This window comes from Diadema antillarum, unplaced genomic scaffold (assembly GCF_040938485.1).
Source record: "Diadema antillarum isolate AM-2024a unplaced genomic scaffold, OU_Dant_1.0 scf00000099, whole genome shotgun sequence".
NCBI lineage: Eukaryota > Metazoa > Echinodermata > Echinoidea > Diadematoida > Diadematidae > Diadema > Diadema antillarum.
In genome coordinates this window covers 3,263,277-3,282,960 of record NW_027270988.1, presented here as the reverse complement: position 1 = coordinate 3,282,960, position 19,684 = coordinate 3,263,277, and the positions used below count along the sequence as shown (strand labels likewise).

At 37.0% G+C, this 19,684-nt stretch overlaps 1 protein-coding gene across 1 annotated transcript; it reads left to right on the top strand.

Moving 5' to 3' along the window:
- The first annotated feature begins 17,601 nt into the window (after positions 1-17,601).
- LOC139718702 (uncharacterized) lies at positions 17,602-19,061 on the top strand. Its single transcript, XM_071630164.1, has one exon. It carries the CDS (start codon positions 17,820-17,822, stop codon positions 19,059-19,061), a length of 1,242 nt encoding a protein of 413 aa, XP_071486265.1. The 5' UTR covers positions 17,602-17,819.
- The last annotated feature ends 623 nt before the right edge of the window (positions 19,062-19,684 follow it).

The following is a 19,684-nucleotide window of genomic DNA, read 5'->3' as shown; positions in this document are numbered from 1 at the left end:
GAAAGCTCATTTTTTTTCTAGAAATATTTCCAAACGCAGAGTCCTTTTTTGCATGTTAAATCGCAAATCAGATACGTTTACAGAGGTAGCATCGTAGAAAATCGTTGATTGTCTGCTTATTTCTTGCTTTAAAATGGCAATGCTTATGTAAAACTACAAGCTCAAACATTAACAAACATCATGGAAACATTTTGGTGTCAGCCCTGATCTAATCTGTAATAAAAAAAAGATCCTGATTCATAAAGTGAAAACTAAATGAAAATCAAGAACATAAATACATTGTATATTTCGACTTAAAAATATTACCCCGAATTCAAAATTGTGCCTGCACTTCAATTGTATCAATAATGTCACTCATTTTGCATGAAACATTATGAATAATTATTACACTTCTCATTAATAACAAATGCCACGTAACATCCCTGCATGATTAAACGCATGTTGGATAGGAAGACGAAAAGAATGTGGTAACATATCTGACGAATCAAAAGTTCCGTTAACAATCCTGCCAATAAATTCATTTTTACTTGAAAGAACATCACAATGGAACTATTGTAATTAAAACACTGTACTTCTAAACGCAAAGAATGATTTCGCCATAGAGAGAAGACTAGATAACTCTTCAATAAAACTTTGAGATATACAACGTGAAATATGAGAACAAATTCACAATAATTACACGGAAGGAGGTAATAAATGAAGAATAAAAATCTGTAGAAAATAGGTGCCACGAATGGAGAAACGATGGTAACGTATCTGTCAAAGCATTTATGTTCATTGGCACATCAAACCCAAATCACTCAAACATGTGTTAAAAAAAAAAAAACTTGATGGAAAACGTTAGACATCGAATCCTATTGTCATTTTCCGAGCATGAACATGAAACAAAGGAAGTCGTGCTCTTGACTTGAAGCATAGTATACTTAGCGTATTTTAAGGAGACTAGACTTAGAATTTGTCAACACTGACAAATTAGGTGATCCGATCTACTAGTATTCGAAAATCAATGATTTCAATCCTGACCCCAATAGGCATGCCCATACTGGTTTAATATGTGCTGAGGGGACATTGGCCTTGTGATGTTTGGATTCTCATTTTTTAGAAAAGGGAGTCAGACCTGCCATCTTTGGTACCGAATTCCGCATGCACTAACGAAGATACGGAATGAAGTATATTTGACCTTTGACCCCACTATGCACACCCAAGATGACATCTGAGCAAAAAGTAGTTATTTTGTGAAATGATTCTTGTAACATGGTCTTTGCGTGTGCAAAATATAGGAAAGATAGGACATGTATTCACCAAGATACAGGATGAAAAATTTATGACCTTTGACCCTAATTTACATACCCAAGATGGTGTCCGATCAAGTAGTTGTTAGTTTATGAAATAATGTACGTGACATGACCTATACATGTGCAAAATATGGAGCTGATAGGGGCTGTTTTTCTTGAGTTATTGCAAAGAAAGTTGCAGAAAGAAAGAAATATCTTAGTACATCGAAGATAACCTTTAATTTCAACCAAGTTTTTTACCGTAGTCTCGACATCGTATGAAACATGGAGGTCACGTTTTCGAGAGCGCGTAGTCTCATCTACAACATATTGAAATCTGAGAGAAATTCACCGAAGGGTAAGTGAGCTAGTGCTCGATAAAGACAATCATATCAATTTTCACATCTAGAAAAATTCCCTCCCTAGAGATAACACGTCATAACGAAGATAAAGAAAGAAGTACATAATGACCTTTGACCCCGCTTTGCACACAAAAGATGGCATCTGAGCAAAAAGTAATTATTTTGTGAAATGATCCTTGTAACATGGTCTTACGTGTGCAAAATATGCGAAAGATAGGACATGCATTCACTAAGATACAGAATGAAACATTTATGACCTTTGACCATAATTTACATTCCCAAGATTGCGTCTGATCAAGTAGTTGTTATTTTATGAAATAATGTACGTGACATGAAATAAACATGTGCAAAATATGGTGGTGATAGGGTATGTTTTTCTTGAGTTTTTGCACAGAAAGTTGCAGAAAGAAAGAAATATTTTAATACATCGAAGATAAGCTTTAATTTCAACCCTTTTTTTTGACGTGATCCCGACATCATATGAAAAAAAGGGTATGATAACGATAGCCCAAAGTCTCAGCTACAACATATTAAAATCTAGGAGAAATTCACTGAAGCATAAGTGAGCTAGTGCTCGATAAAGATAGTCATGTCAATTTTCATTTCCAGAAAAACTGCACTCCCATAGAGATAACACGTAAACTGGTCAAATTTGACAAGATTACTTTTAATCCATTTTTACGAGGTGATGTCGTCATCTAATCAAAATGTTGTTATGTATTAATGAAAGAACATTTTATAAGCTATAACATACTGAAATCTGGGTAAAAATTGGCAAAGGATTAGTGAGATACGCTCGAGTAAACTTGAAATTTGTTGACGTCATTTTGAAAATTTACTTTCTTTACGTTATTAAGAAACTTAATATCTTTTAATCATTTTTCCAGTATCGCCAACCCATGAAATGACATGAACAACTCATCAGCTTTCAAAATATGTAAAGAAAACGGGGGGGGGGGTCGCCGTCCATCCTGACGAGTAAAATTGGATTTAAAATTGGCGGTTTTTTGGCATAGTTGCACTGTATATCGCCATTGACGCGCGCGCGGAATTTCAACTTTGACGGGCCCGTATAACGTCATATTGAGTGGGATTGACTTGAAACTTGATATAAATATTCTGGGAAATTTCTATTGCATATGAGCTGTGCATGCGTATATGTGCGCGCGCGTACGCATCCGTCCAATTTTTTCAATTTTTCAAAAAATGCTCGAAATGGTCTGAAACGTGTGCAAAAGACATTTGAGCTTGATCGGAGCATACAAATATTTCAACGCGCGCGTCTTAAGTGTAGATATGAATTTTGAGAAAGTAGAATTTGCTTGACTTGAAATGTATGAAAGGTTTGTTTGCAAAAACCGATAAATCCATTTTTGAAGATTTTGAAGTACGATTTATTATTCTCTTTATTTTTCTTGACCTTTAATCGCAAATATCTCCATTTGGCAAATTTGGACTTATCGGTTTTTGCAAACAAACTCTTCATATGTGACATAAATTTCATTGAAAAAATCCATTCCATTAATGAGATATGAATGAGAATGTGTTTTCATATAATGACGTCATAGTGACGTCACGGTCAACTGATCACTATGATTTTACTAGATCTGTCGTCTTTGGGACACGATACATACATGGTATAAGTTTGAATTTCATAGGAGATGCACTTTCTGAGCTAACCTCTGCACAACTTTTGGGGAGAAATAAAGAAAAACTAGACTTGGAATTTGTCAACACTGACAAATTAGGTGATCCGATTTTTTTTTTCAATCGATGATTCGAGTCCTGATCGCAATAGGCATGACCATACAGATTTCATCTGTGTTTAGAGACATTGGCCGTGTGATGTTTGGATTCTCATTTAGAAAAGAGAGTCAGGTCTGCCATTTTTGGTACCAAATTCGGTATACACTATAACGAAGATACAGAATGAAGTATATTTGACCATTGACCCCACTTTGCACAGCCAAGATGGCATCTGAGCAAAAAGTGAATATTTTATGAAATGATCTTTGTAACATGGTCTTTGCGTATGCAAAATATGGAAAATATTGGACATGTATTCACCAAGATAAAGATAAAACATTTATGACCTTTGACCCTAATTTACCTACCCAAGATGGTGTTCAATCAAGTAGTTGTTATCTTATAAGATAATGTACGTGACATGAACTAAACATGTGCAAAATATGGGGGTAATAAGGAATGTCTTTCTTGAGTTATTGCAAAGAAAGTTGCAAAAAGAAAGAAATAGGAAGATACATCGAAGCTAAGATTTAATTTTAGCGAAGTTTTTCGACGTGATTTCGATGTCGCTTGAAAAAACGAAGGGCACATAACGATAGCGCAAAGTCTCAGCTACAACATATTAAAATCTGAGAGAAATTTACCGAAGGGTAAGTGAGATAGTGCTCGATAAAGACAATCATGTTAATTTTCACATCTAGAAAAATTCCCTCCCATAGAGTTAACACGTCATAACGAAGATAGAGAAAAAAGTACATATGACTTTTGACCTCACTTTGCACAGACAAGATGGCATCTGGGCAAAAAGTGATTATTTTGTGAAATGATTCTTGTAACATGGTCTTTGCGTGTGCAAAATATGGGAAAGATACGACATGTATTCACAAAGATACAGGATAAAACATTTATGACCTTTGACCCTAATTTACATACCAAAGATGGTGTCCGATCAAGTAGTTTTTACTTTATGAAATAATGTTCTTGACATGAACTAGACATGCCCAAAATATTGGGCTGATAGGGCTTGTTTTTCTTGAGTTATTGCAAAGAAAGTTGCAAAAAGAAAGGAATATGAAAATACATCAAAGATAAGCTTTAATTTCTACCAAGTTTTTGGACGTGATCCCGACACCGTTTAAAAAAAAAGGCTTATTACGATAGCCTAAAGTCTCAGCTACAACATATTAAAATCTGGGAGAATTTCACTGAATCATAAGTGAGCTAGTGCTCGAAAAGGACAGTCATGTCAATTTTCATTTCCAGAAAAACTGCACTCCCATAGAGATAACACGTAAACTGGTCAAATTTGACAAGATTACTTTTAATCCATTTTTACGAGGTGATGTCGTCATCTAATCAAAATGTTGTTATGTATTAATGAAAGAACATTTTATAAGCTATAACATACTGAAATCTGGGTAAAAATTGGCAAAGGATTAGTGAGATACGCTCGAGTAAACTTGACATTTGTTGACGTCATTTTGAAAATTTACTTTTTTTACGTTATTAAGAAACTTAATATCTTTTAATCATTTTTCCAGCATCGCCAACCCATGAAATGACATGTACAACTCATCAGCTTTCAAAATATGTAAAGAAAATGGGGGGGGGGGGGTCGCCGTCCATCCTGACGAGTAAAATTGGATTTAAAATTGGCGGTTTTTTGGCATAGTTGCACTGTATATCGCCATTGACGCGCGCGCGGAATTTCAACTTTGACGGGACCGTATAACGTCATATTGAGTGGGATTGACTTGAAACTTGGTAGAAATATTCCTTGACATTTAAAGGGACTGTACAGTACAGGTTGAGGTAGGGATTCATGTTTTGAATATTCCTAAGTGAGATAATGAAAAGTCTCTTATGAAATATGAAAGAGCATGTAATTTTAAGAGGGATTCAACGTTTATTTGATGAAAATTGGTTTTCAAATGGCTGAGATATCCATAAAAGTGTTAATAATAAAAGGCGACATGCCACAACTTTATTAGGAGCTCTTTGTTTCACCTTGTTTTTGGATATCTCAGCCATTTCAAAACCGATTTTCATCGAATAAACTTTTGATACCCCTTAGAACTGCATTCCCCTTTACATCTCATAGAGTGGTTTCTGAATATCTTGCAAAATGTTAAAAGCTAAATCTACACCTCGGCCAGAACTGTACGCACCCTTTAAGGCATCCGAGTGTGAAAAAACGGGAAATTCATATTGCATATGAACTATGCGTGCGTATATGTGCGCGCGCGTACGCGTCCGTCCATTTTTTTTCAATTAAAAAAATACTCCAAATGGTCTGAAACGTGTGCAAAAAAAAATGAGCTCGATTTGAGCATACAAATATTTCAACGCGCGCGTACGCGCACGTTTTAAGAAAAAATGTGAAATTTGAGAACATGAGTAGAATGCGCATAACTTGAAATATATGTTACGTACATTTCATTGAAAAATTCCATTCCATCAATGAGATATGATTGAGAATGTGTTATCATATGACGTCATAGTGACGTCACGGTCGATTGATCACAATGATACATTAGATTTGTTGTCTTTGGGACATGATATATACATGGTATGAGTTTGAAATTGATAGGCAGAGGACTTTCTGAGTTTACGTTTGCACAACTTTTGAGGAGAAAGAAGAAAAACAAGAAGAAGAAGAAGAAAAACAAAGAATCAGTACAGATACAGAAGGTGATCCGAGAGGGTACTCGGATCACCTAATAAGATGCACAATTATAAAGAAGTGTAGTCATGTAGTCTGGTTTGCTGTAAAGTTGACAATGTAAGCTGGGCACTGGGTATCAGACTTCAGCCCTTAAACATTCTACAGTGATTTTTACAGACGAAAAGTTATTGTGATACAAAACACACACACACACACACACACTCAAATCGTCAACAAAGCAGAAATAAAATTGGCTTGTAACGTACATCTGACGGTACTTTTTGTAAATTTCAGGGGATAATATAATTCTGGTGTAAATGAGGATTCAGTTTTTAAACTTTTGCAAGATAATCGAAAGCCACTTATACGAAATACTTAAGAAAGGTTTCCTTAATGAAAATCGGTTTAGGAATGACCGAGATGTCCATAATAAAGTTAAAGGAAGATTAAAGCAGATTGGCTATCACATTTGGTTAAAACATCTTTCTTTTACTTTATTTTGAATAATTCGGCCATTCAGAACCAATTGTCTTTGAATAAAAGTTAAAATCCTTTTTAGAACTGCATGTTTTCTATAAAAAAGTTATATGGAGCACGATGTCAACCGGTGAAAATCAGCGCACAAAAGGGCGTCGCGGTTAGTTTTGTTGCGGGATACATTTTTATGGTCACGTATATGATGTGCCGTTACTATTCTCACGCTTTTATTAACAAAAATACGAATTTTTTCTAGGAATTTCTGTTGTGTGGTTAACCATTACCTTAGTATTCAAAAGTACCGGGTCTTTGCATTTATCAACAGCATGTTTTTATTTTTTCTCTAAATGAAGCAAAATTTTAAGTAACGTATCTGATATAAGCTCGTCGTAATATTAGGTTTCCACGGCTTCTGATCAGTGTATATATATATATATATATATATATATATAATCGTCGCTGATACGGCGAAGTGACGAAAACCCAAATTTTGGTCAGATTTTCGATTTTGAGTTTTTGTCATTAAAAGATTGCTTTTGAGGTACTCTAACAACTATCAAAATTTCGTGCCATGAAAACTCATATTTTTTTAGAAAAATGAGAAAATGTAAATGTAAAAAATCCTGACCTTGGCATATCGGGAGTTGACGAACTGACGCAAAGCGTGTTCGTCGCTTCGCCGGCTTTGTTTATGCATGGAGTGAATTGCATGTTTGAAGTTGACGAACTGACGAATCAAGTCCCTTCCGTAAGTAATCGAAGGAAAATGTAGATTTAGTAGTTTTTTCCTCTCATAAATTTGTTTGTAAATGCCTTTAGGACTTATATAATGTACCCTGATTATAGTGATAATATTCAGAAAAGGTACAAATATTCATTTTGTCCTCAATCGCAATGTTTCCGATCGTTGGTTAAGTTCTAGACACTTTGATCCCACACATACATAAATCTGCTTGTTGACCCTCATGTCACGGAGAATCTGCGTGCCACTGCCAGACACTGTTTTACATTTGAAATGAGAGTTACAGTTCGATAACCAATAATTGTCAAGTACTAGTACTATCTAGAGAGTCTAGAATAAATCTATAGAATGTCTGAAATCATGGTTTAGAGCTTGGACTGAGAAACTAGAAGTTAAACTAGATTCGTTGAGCTAGAAGTGTAGAACCCCTAGTAGTAGTGCCTATAGCTAGGCCTGGCGGTCAAGGATAGACTGTGTAACGTTAGGCCTAGAGGGAGAATTAGAGACTCTTATTCTTAAATGGTATAACGGTTAGGTGTAGGGACTGTAGTAGAAATTTCTACTACACCTAACCGTTTTACCATTTAAGAATAAGAGTCTCTAATTCTAGGCCTAGGTCTACACTATAGTCTATCTTAGACCTAGGGGTTCTAGATCAACGAATCTAGTTTAACTTCCAGTTAAATTGTATAACGGTATAACAGTTGGGTGTAGTAGAAATTTAAGAATAAGAGTCTTTAATTAGGCCTACACTATCAAATCTGGGCCTATCTATAGGCCCATACTTCAATGCTGGTATAGGAGTAACATAAGTTAGTACCGGTAGTAGAACTAGAAGTATATTATTATTACTATTAGGAGACAACAGGCAACAAATCTTAGCGAATCAATTTCATGATGACATGACAGTCTGTGATCAAAGTCTGACTGTGACTGCACTTCAGCCTTCATGCCCTGACCTAACCGTGTCCAGCCCCACTGGAAAGCCAAAGTAGGCCAATATAATTGTACCCTGGATAATAATGGTACAAATTGTTCCTCAGACAGTGTAAGACAGGCCTGGGGACTGTTGGTACCAGCATAGCGATCATTGTTTAACAAAACTGGTGCGGATAGTGTAGTTTTAGGATTTCTTCTTGGTACCGGTAATCCTTAGACATATCCAAAAATATGTTGTAGGCATTTGAAAAAGTGTAGGCCCTATGGCAGTCAAAGACAAAGCTAGTGTAGGTGGTCATCCAAGTTCTCAATACTACCAACATGTGTATGAATAATAGATACCACTTGGTCTAGATCCTACCACTGTAAAACTAGTAGTTACGTGTACCTACTAGTGTACTTCTCTAAACTATGCGAGAATTTATTTATAAAATCTACAGTAGATAGATAAACATAAAGATTCTGACCACAAAAAAAAACTGTGTCTAGATCTATATCTATAGATACAGATCTGAGGTAGATGTAGACCTTGTCACCAGGATGCTTATTGATAAGACCTGGTATAATCTGAGGTCATTAATCCCAAACTATGGGCCTACATGTTGAAATGAGACAACACAAATGGATTGTCTTTTTGTTCAATAATCAAAAGCTTGAAAACAAAAAATATGGTCTGTGTACATGTGTAGTGCATACTTACGTTAATAGATTTCAAATTTGATACAGATGCCAGAAATAACATGTAATATATATGTAACATATATACTCAAACAAGAGCTGTGATGCACACTTTTTATTTTGTATTCACATCATTGATTGCAGTGTTACAACCAGACTTCTGAACCTTGCTACAAAGCCCAGAGTCAGACCGCTGAACTGTAGCTGGCCCAGAACCAAGCTGCTGAGTACGTCCCCACAAGAGCTAGACTTGTAGGGAAGTCCATCGAGCTCGTCAAGATTCATCTAGAGCAAAATGCAAGTGTTTTAGTTTAAACTTTTAACTACTACACAGCATTATGTGTATTTTCTAAAACTGCAATTACAACTTTTTTTTTCTTCTAAATTTGGACATCATTGTCTCTGAATTCTTAGTTGCATAGTCACAGTCAGGGGAAGTTAAAAAGAAACAATGGTTGTTGTTATGTCAAACTAAATAATTGAAAATAAGCATTGTTTTTTGGTAGTCATAATGTTGTAATAAAAAATGACACTTCTAGGAATTGTATGCATTTTTTTAAAACTTGACATACTGATCAAAGCAAAAAGATTAATATCATGAAACTGGGTGGACCCACTTGTCTTCATTTAAAGAAGTCAATTTAGGCCTGTTTAATACTGTATAAGGGTCAAAAGGATCAGGATGGAAAGTTGTCATAAAAAGAAAAAATGCTGAAAGCAATCAGTCATCAGATGACAATTACCCTGACAAGTATTTCTCTGTCTTCATTTGTTATCGTCAATGATTGTTTCCTAGCACTAGAAACAAAATTGAGTTTAAAAGTACACACAATAGTGTACTGTTAAATTTCCTTAATTCAGTATTGAAATATTTTCTGCTCTTACAAAGCTGCAAATAGGAATACCCTGCATTATTCATGATTTGAAACTAGTACACCTCCTTTTCACAACTATGCATTTTCTCAGTTCATTTTTGGTTGCAAATGGATTCTTTGATGGAGACTGCCCAAAAGCATCTCCAACATGCTTCAATCACCCTGCAAACTGCAATACATATTATGCTTTTAATCTGTATTATGATATAGACCCAAAAATATGGGGGCATCCCACGAGACCGACACCCACGAGTCATACGGTCCACGAGACCGACATCAATAATAGGTCCATGAGTCATACAGCCCACGAGTTATACGGCTCAGGAGTCATATAGCCCATGAGTTCGACACTACGCACAAAAGGCTAATTAGACCGACTCTAAGCAAACATAGCCCACGAGACCGACACTAAGCAATAAAGGCTCATTAGACCGACACTAAGCAAAGAAAGCCCACGAGACCGACAGTAGGCAAAAAAGGCCCACGAGACCGACAATAAGCTAAAAAGGCTCACGAGACCGACACTAAGCAAAGAAAGCCCACGAGACCGACAATAGGCAAAGAAGGCCCACGAGACCGACAGGATAAACAGCGCCATCTACATGTCAATCACCTGTACAGGGTGTTCCATGAACGAAAAAATAACATACTGGCGGGTGTAATTTCGTAAAGCTATCAATTGAAAGATGGTGACCATCTACATAATTATGAACATCATCAAATATGTATTTCTGCATACTTCTGGGGGGGGGGGGCAAGTGTGTCAGGGAGCGACATTGTTATCAAGTAGAAAATTGAACTGTATTCTTCATGTCCCCGCTCCCCCTCCAAAAAATGGAAGAATTAGTATTCTTCACCCCCCCCCCCAAAAAAAAGACACAAACACAAATGAATTTAACAGAGGACAATAACGATGTATGAATTAATTTTAGAGCATTGATAATGCCATCGTGCTATTTTTAATAGGCTTTCCCAGGTTTTAGCTAGAAAATGGACAAGATATAAATTTTACCTCTTCTCTTTCCCGATTCACCAGTTACTTATTCTATTTTAGATATTCTACCCTCTTGCTTTGTCGTTTTGCAGTAAGATCTATTTGTAATTTTCTCTGTAACTCTGATGTAATTCTATTGATTAAGACGTTTTATGTCGCAGGGATTCACCTCAGTTTTGTGGCTTGTGTTATTCTCCTCCGAACAGTACATTTTATCGTGAAGTACAATAAATGTTTTCATGGATATATCTGTTTTTTTCAGAATCCCTAACTCTACCTTAATAGATGATTACGTTATTTTTTTATTTTTAATTGATACTACATCAACACCCTCGCAGGTTTATTGTAGAAAGATCTGTTACACACTTTTACTATACTTTGTTCATTTTTTTTTCCACAAACACACACCCATGCAAACACAATTAAAGATCCTGATCATTTCGGGGGGGGGGGGGGGGAGGGAGGGCAACTGATGGGGTAACACCCTGCCGGAGATAGCAACTCTTCTTTTCCATCTCTCATATCTTCCTATGCTATTATCAGGACACCCTATACAATTTATTGGTCTATAGGTGGCGCTGTTCATCCTGTCGGTCTCGTGGGCCTTCTTAATTTTGCTTAGTGTCGGTCTCGTGAACCTCTTTTGCGTAATGTCGGTCTCGTGAGCCTTGTATGCGTAGCGTCGGTCTCGTGGACCTTTTACGTGTAGTGTCGGTCTCGTGGGCTTTGTTTGGTTACTGTCGGTCTTATAAGCCTTTTGTGCGTAGTGTCGGTCTCGTGAGCCGTATAACTCCTGGGCTTATTTTACTTGATGTCGAACTCATGGGCTTTATTTATTCAGTGTCGAACTCGTGGGTTGTATAACTGGTGGGCTGTATGACTCGTGAGCTGTATGACTCGTGGGCTGTATGACTTGTGAGCTGTATAACTTATGGGGTGTATGACTCGTGGGTGTCGGTCTCGTGACGTGCACCCAAAAATATAACTCTCGTTGCATTTCAATGAACTTTAAACAGTCAAGGACCAGACAATGGTATAACTTCATCCAGCTGTAGAGAGACAGGCTGCAGCTGAGTCTCATCCAGGTGTATGACCCCACTGCAGCTGAACTTCACCCAGCCAAGAATCAGACTGATACACTCCATCCAATTCAGAGGTAAGGGCAGGAGAGCAAGGTGTTCATCAAATGTTCAAGTGACTTTGGGATGGACGTCCTGCTGTCTTTATTTGGTATGTTCAGTAATTATTTCATAGCTCCTAAAACAAACTTGTTCTGTGATTGTTTGTGATTACAACCCCCATTTCTTATATCGAAACAACTTCCTGCTATTGCAATGTTGAAAAAAAAAACCACACACAATATTCTGCAGAGTTAATCATTTCAAACTGTAAAAACTCCTTATTACAGCTTGTCACTTGATACTAGTAAATCATTCAATCTTTCAACATCAGTTGTAGGGCTTTTCAGTTTGATGTTATTGCTAGTTATAGTGAAAGCTAGAAATACACCCATCTCTAACATACTTTCTAATCATACCATGTCAGGCACTCTGTGTTTTGTTTGTATAATCATTGCTGTTCTGGTATTTGAATAAACTCCAAACAGTCAAGGACCAGAAAACAGGTGAACTTCATCCATTTCAGAGTGAAGGATTAGGGTCAAGGTGCAAATAGAAAAGTCCCAGACATGGATATTCCACTGTCTTCATTTGGTATGTTCAATCTTTTTTTTTTCTTTTTAGCTCTTAAAACAAGCGATGGACTACAAACTGTATATTGACATCCATCTATAAAAGAACACAGGCATGCTTTTCTCAAATAATTAAACCTGAAAGTATTAAGACTTTCCCCAAATAAACAACTTCGATAAAGATTGAAATCAACCAATTTCTGGTGATGGCTTTATGAGATGCAGGGAATTCATTCTTTCATATTCTAGCTATTATTGTAGACTATATAGGTGACAGGCCATCTAACCTCTTATGTGGACTGTTCTATAAAGAAGTAATGAAGAAGCTAGTGCATTTATAGACCCCACTTGGATGTTGTTTTTATGCTGAAGTCTGTGTAGGTCGTAATTGGGGCTTCAGTATTGCTATCAATAAATGAAATTGATAAATGCATTGGCATAGCAATGCAACTGACTTGTTGCATAACCTGTTGAATCATATTTTATTTTTTATCTCGGAACCTCCAATTTACACGACGTAATTTACAATGCTATACAACAAAAACAAAAATCGATTTAGTGTTTACTGACATGAACGTAAATTTCTGTCACAGGAGTGTCTTTATTTGTAATCACATTCCAAGATTGCATGTGGGTCAGGCCTTTAGAGAAAGATGTTTTGTTATCAGAATGAAACTGCGAGACGAAGTCTCGTGTATGAAAATTTAGACATTTTTTTTTGCTTGATTTATAACTGTTGTTTACATATCACTAAGCACTGAAAAGCAGCTCTGCATATCTGTGCTAGTTGTGTGTATATTCCTTCAATCGAAACCCTACCTACTTTTATCATTCTGTATGGGGCACAGTGGATGTTATTTAAGTGTCATAACATTTCAGGATGTTACCAATGTTAATTGCATTTCTGTATTTTTTCTTGTTTCCCCTTTTTTCTTTCGTTTTCTTTCTTCCTTTCTCTTCTTTTAAACATGGATTCTCAAGGCAAGGACCTTGCTGAGGGTGATTCAGACAAGTTGAGTGCAAGATATGATGGTTTTGGCTGCTAATTTTTTTTTTTGTGCTTTCACTGTAATGACAGTCGTGAATGCAGATTTCATGGTGATATTTTAATAGATCATTATGACAAAATCTTCCAACACAACAAACATTTCTGAAATACTATGTCTTTCAAGTACATGTAAGTTCAAATTCAAATAAGTTCAATATCAAGTCTTTTAGGCTATCATGTGAAAAAATAAGAAAAAGTCTATTGTTGTGTGGTATAGTTCAAACACATGATAATGAATTTCAAATTCCATTTGTATGCTACAAATAACATGTATAATATTGAATTTATACAACATGTTGACTGTTTATTTTTTGACTGATTCTTTAATTTGTGTTCACATTAACATTATCAGCTTTATCTGATAATCCCTTCACTACTGTTGCTATGGAGCTTTCCATTATACTTTTGTCTCTTTCATGGTACTGGTAATTTTAATCTCTTAAGTAGACCCGATACTTCAGAGCCCATTTCTCAGTATACTTTTCCAGAGTATGTACTTCTTTCCAACATTCAAATAGGTTAGAAGAATCAATTTCAATTTAGTTACAGACCGTTAAAAGCTGAGAGTCTGCTTATGCAGAATGTACTATTTAACTAGAAATCATTGCTTGAGGATTTGCTTTTTTTTTTTAATGTAGGGTAACAATTGCAGTGTTAGGCATTGAGCTACAACCAGACTGTTGCGGTCTAACCCCTGAACTTCACTCAGAGTTTTGTCATAGATGAGTCCATAGGCGATGGTATGAGTGCTCTGCCAGATATCGACCAAACCAGAAAAAAGACAAATCCCCTTTGAAAAAAAGCAAAGTAAACAAAACAAAACAAAGCAAAATCAAAACAGAAAAAGCATAAATAGTATAGGGGTTAATCATAGCACCAGGAAAGTCAAACGGATTCATAAGTGAAAGGAGGCATTTTAAAATGGACAAATGCAAATCTCTTTGAGCTTGATTTTATCATTATATCATCATTACTATTGTTATCATTATTATTATCATCACCATTATTTTCATTATTACTATTATTATCATCATTGTTACATTGATACAGAGAACCTCAGAGTGCAATGAGTGTGAACTGGAACACATGTCAGTATATGCGAGTAAATCTCTGCCATGATAGATTTTCTGGCAGTTCAGCTGCTTTCTTGATTTGCTTGATTAACTTTGTTAATAATAAACTTTCTTAATATTTCTACTTCCTACTTTCTACTTCTACTTTTTTCTAATTCAAGTTCCATATTCCACATTCCATATTCAGGTTTCATGTTCCATTTGATTTCAGAGTAAAATATGTATAACACAACATTCAATTTAAGACATAATTTCACAAATGCATAAGGACATGACAATATAATGATGTGTAAATATGAGGAACCTACTAAAAGCAATGCTTGTTGGATTTGAAAAGAAGAATTAATAATAGCTTACTAATCGCTGTACTCCTGTAATATAATACATTTAAAGTGATTTTCAACTCGTAAGTTATTGGGTGACAAAATGTTCTTTTGTATTTGTGTATGTATGAGGGAGAGATTGTGTGTGTGTGTGTGTTCTTGTATATGTCTGAATGTTTCCTTGAGTTTGATATTTTGATTACAAGTGTACTTCCTACTGTTTTGCAAGTTCATTTGCAAAATCACACAAAAAAAATCTGCAATATATCTAAATATGACATGATGCAAAACGGTGATGATAAGTTTATTTGCTAGCTGAGAGTTGTGTGAGAGAGACAAAGGCGGCATGTATTTTCCTAGGAGCCCCTCCTGCAATTTCCTTTATGTATCGTTCTCACTAAAGGACAGTGTTTGGTGAGGTGGTTCCCCCCCCCCCCCATTTATGCTTTTAAATAGAGACGACACATCTGATATAGAAGGATACAGAAAAAGATATACTGAAACATTAAATAGACCGAAAGTCATAGAGCTCCAATGTGTAAGACGGAATCACAATAGAAAATGCTAGAAATGATGAAAAAACACTGACCTAATGAACACTAAAATGTTTTGTCTTTTTTATCCCTATTGTTGCTTTTCATGTTGAAGTTTTTTTTTAAAGAACCAAATGATGTGAAAAAGGTGAAGAATAGAGAACACATAGGTACATGTACATTGTATTAACAAGAACACAATTTGATTTGTCAATGAACCATGGAAATCCACAGAACGAGGGGAAAAACAACAAATTACGTCTATATTATTTTGTTGTTTTGGCGTGGTACCAGGTCTAAATCTCCAGGCATGACAAAAGAACATTTACAGTTTTAGAGCATGGGCCGAACCATGTAATAAGAGACGAATATCATCATTTCCATTGACTTACACGCGTTGCGCCTACGCGCCGAGATTCGGCGAAGTGACACAAAAGCGGTATGCGTCACTTCGTCGTACTCACCCCAATACACGGGGTGCAATGGAGACCGCAAAAAGGGGGAATTCGACGAACTGACGTTCGTTGCTTCCACATTATTCTCATTAGGTGATCCGAGTATCCTTCGGATCACCTTCTGTATCTGTACGGATTCTTTCTTTAGGTGATCCGAGTATCCTTCGGATCACCTTCTGTATCTGTACGGATTCTTTCTTTAGGTGATCCGAGTATCCTTCGGATCACCTTCTGTATCTGTACTGATTCTTTGTTATTTCTCCGCAAAAGTTGTGTAGAGGTTAGCTCAGAAAGTGCATTGCCTATCAATGTCAAACTTATACCGTATATGTATCGTGTCACAAAGACGACAGATCTAGTAAAATCATTGTGCCAGTCGACCGTGACGTCACTATGACGTCATTATATGAAAACACATTTTCATGCATATCTCATTAATAGAATGGAATTCTTGAATGAAATTTACGTCACATATATTCTAAGTCAAGCGGATTCTACTCATATTCTCAAAATTCATATTTATCTTAAAACGCGCGCGTTGAAATATTTGTATGCTCAAATCGAGCTCAATTTTTTTTTTTTTTTTGCACACGTTTCAGACCATTTGGAGCATTTATTGAAAAATTGAAAAAAAATCGAACGGACGCGTACGCGCGCACACATATACGCACGCCCAGCTCATATACAATAGAAATTTCCCGTTTTTACACTTTGATCGATGTCTGAAATGTCAAGGAATATTTCTACCAAGTTTCAAGTCAATCCGACTCTATATGACGTCATACGGGCCCGTCATAGTTGAAATTCCGCGCGCGCGTCAATGGCGATATACAGTGCAAATATGCAAAAAAAAACACGCCAATTTTAAATCCGAATTTACTCGCCAGGATGGACGGTGACCCCCCATTTTCTTTACATATTTTAGAAGCTGATGAGTTGTACATGTCATTTCATGGGTTGGCGATACTGAAAAAATGATTAAAAGATATCGAATTTCTTAACAAAGTAAAAAAAGTAAATTTTCAAAATGACGTCACCAAATTTCAAGTTCACTCGAGCGTATCTCACTAATCCTTTTCCAATTTTCACCCAAATTTCAGTATGTTGTAGTTCATTTAATGTTCTTTCATCAATATTTAACACAATTTTGATTAGATGACGGCATCACCTCGTACAAATGGATTGAAAGTAACCTTGTCAAATTTGACCAGTTTACGTGTTATCTCTATGGGAGTGCAGCTTTTCTGGAAATGAAAATTGACATGACTATCTTTATCGACTACTACCTCACTTATGCTTCGGTGAATTTCTCCCAGATTTTCATATGTTGTAGCAGAGACTTTGGGCTAATGTAAGTGTTCCTTCATTTTTCATACGCTGCCGGAATCATGTCAAAAAACTTGGTTGAAATTAGAGCTTATCTTCGATGTATTTTCATATTTCTTTCTTTCTGCAACTTTCTTTGCAATAACTCAAGAAAAACGTACCCTATCACCACCATATTTTGCACAGGTTTAGTTCATGTCACGTACATTATTTCATAAAATAACAACTACTTGATCGGACGCCATCTTGGGTATGTAAATTAGGGTCAAAGTTCATAAATGTTTCATCCTGTATCTTGGTGAATACATGTCCTATCTTTCCCATATTTTGCACACGTAAAGACCATGTTACAGGGATCATTTAAAAAAACAACAACAAACAAACAAAACAAAGGGGGGCGCTCTTCACCGACTCTGAAATTGTTACGACGATTTTTCTCTGCGGTGAAAACCTCTAAATCTGCAATCATAGAAACTGTTTTGGAAAGAAATTTGTGACTGAAGATTATATTGGAACACTTGTGAATCCTTTGTGCTGACTGGAATGGTGGATGACAACTCTGAAATAGAAAATAGCAGGATTTGATTTGAACTTCAGCACACAGATCCTGACTTTGAAAATGGCGGCACGCAGTGACACGTCATACGGCGAGAAAGCGGCCCATGCTTTCCCTTCTGCGAAACCTGAGGAACAGCTTGGAGGTAAGCCAGTCTTCCTGAAAAATAAAGACATACCATCAGTGAGTGAGAAGGGAATGTCAAACGAGGACATGTACAAATGCCTCATCCGTAGTGTGCAAGGACGAGAAATTAAGGGGATACAGAGAATTCGTGGTCTATGGAGGCTGTACGTGGAAAATCGGGAGTCAAGAATGAAACTGATAACAAATGGCTTGAACATCAGAAATGCCAATGTCGCAGTGTATGACCAAAACCCTTTCATCACAGCTGGGAAAGAAAACAGTCTACGTCTCCTCATCAGAGACATACCACTTTCAGTTCTCGACACTGTCATCACCGATGAAATGGAAAAATGCAAACACAAGGTCCTCGGTGCCCCTATCCGTGAACGTCTCCGTGTGGATGGTCTGCTCACTGACTGCCTGACCGGCAACCGGATAGTCTACATACAGCATCCATCGAAGCCCCTGCCTCGAGACATGAACTTTGGTATTTTTAAAGCCAAAGTCTACCACTATGGCCAGATCGTACCACCTGCAAGGGCAAACCTCATGTGCTCACGTTGTTTGAATGCAGGGCATCACCGGTCGCAATGCAGCAACCCCATCGTCTGTCGACGTTGCAAACAGCCCGGACACCTGCAACAGGAATGCTCCTTCGAGACCCCGCCCACCTCACCGACCAGAGACACCAGCGAACATGGACCGATGCCAGCACCATCGCCTTCCCCGTCGGCATCAGCCTCTGCTGCTACACCACCAGTGCACCTGATCGAACAGCTGATCGCATCGGGTCGACAAGCCGCAAGTACAGCGAGTGCACGTCAATCACTCCATGACAACCAGACGCACATTCAGCCCAAGATTACGCAATACCTAGTCGGGGATCGCAACGCTTCACAGCCGCGACAGTCCGCTGACAAGTCCAACGGAGAAATTTCAACTCCTACGCCGACAGAGCCTGTCACTGACCTCGCAGCAGACCGGTCGGAGATGACCGACTCTCGCACACACTCGGAAGCTTCGAGCGAAGAATCATCGAGCGAAGATGACGACGTGGAAGCATTGTCTGAACTCTCCGCTGAGTCACCGGAACTACCTAAACGGGCAACAAAAGAAAGGAAAGTGAAACAAACGAAACGGAAGCAGAAATCTTCGAAAAAAGTGCCAAAGAAGAGATGAGTGAAGTGATAAAGAATATACTTGTGTTCTCTTTTCCCTTTATCTGAATGGCGAACTGTCATATAATCAGTTTAAATGCAAGAGGTTTAAGAAATAAAGACAAAAGAAGTCAAGTTTTTCATTGGTGTAAGCACCAGAAGGAGGTTATTGTACTTTTTCAAGAGACATACTGGTGCAGTGATTTTGAATCAATTGTCAGAAGTGAATGGCGGGGTCCGTGCTTCTTTGCGCATGGATCAAATCATTCGCGAGGAGTTTCAATTTTATTTAATGATAGACTTGATGCTCAAAATATTGTAGTAAAATGTACCTTGAACGGTCAACTACTAATACTCAGAGCAAAAGTTCAAGAAACTAATCTCATGCTAATCAATGTGTATGCGCCAACGCAAAGGCAATACAGAGAGAGTTTCTTTCATAGATTGAACTCTGAATTACGTAAGCATTATACATGTGATTGCGAATTGATCTTAGGAGGAGATTGGAATTGTGTTTTGAATATAAGCAAAGACGTACAAGGATCGAAGAACAAATATTATAGAAGACCTGTAAATCTTAAAAAGATAATGAAAAAGTATGTTTTGATTGATGTTTGGAGATCGATGCATCAAGACGTGAAACAA

What these genes read in the sequence shown, in the direction of transcription:
- LOC139718702 (XM_071630164.1), top strand. Translation starts at nt 17,820, where the DNA reads ATGGCGGCACGCAGTGACACGTCATACGGCGAGAAAGCGGCCCATGCT.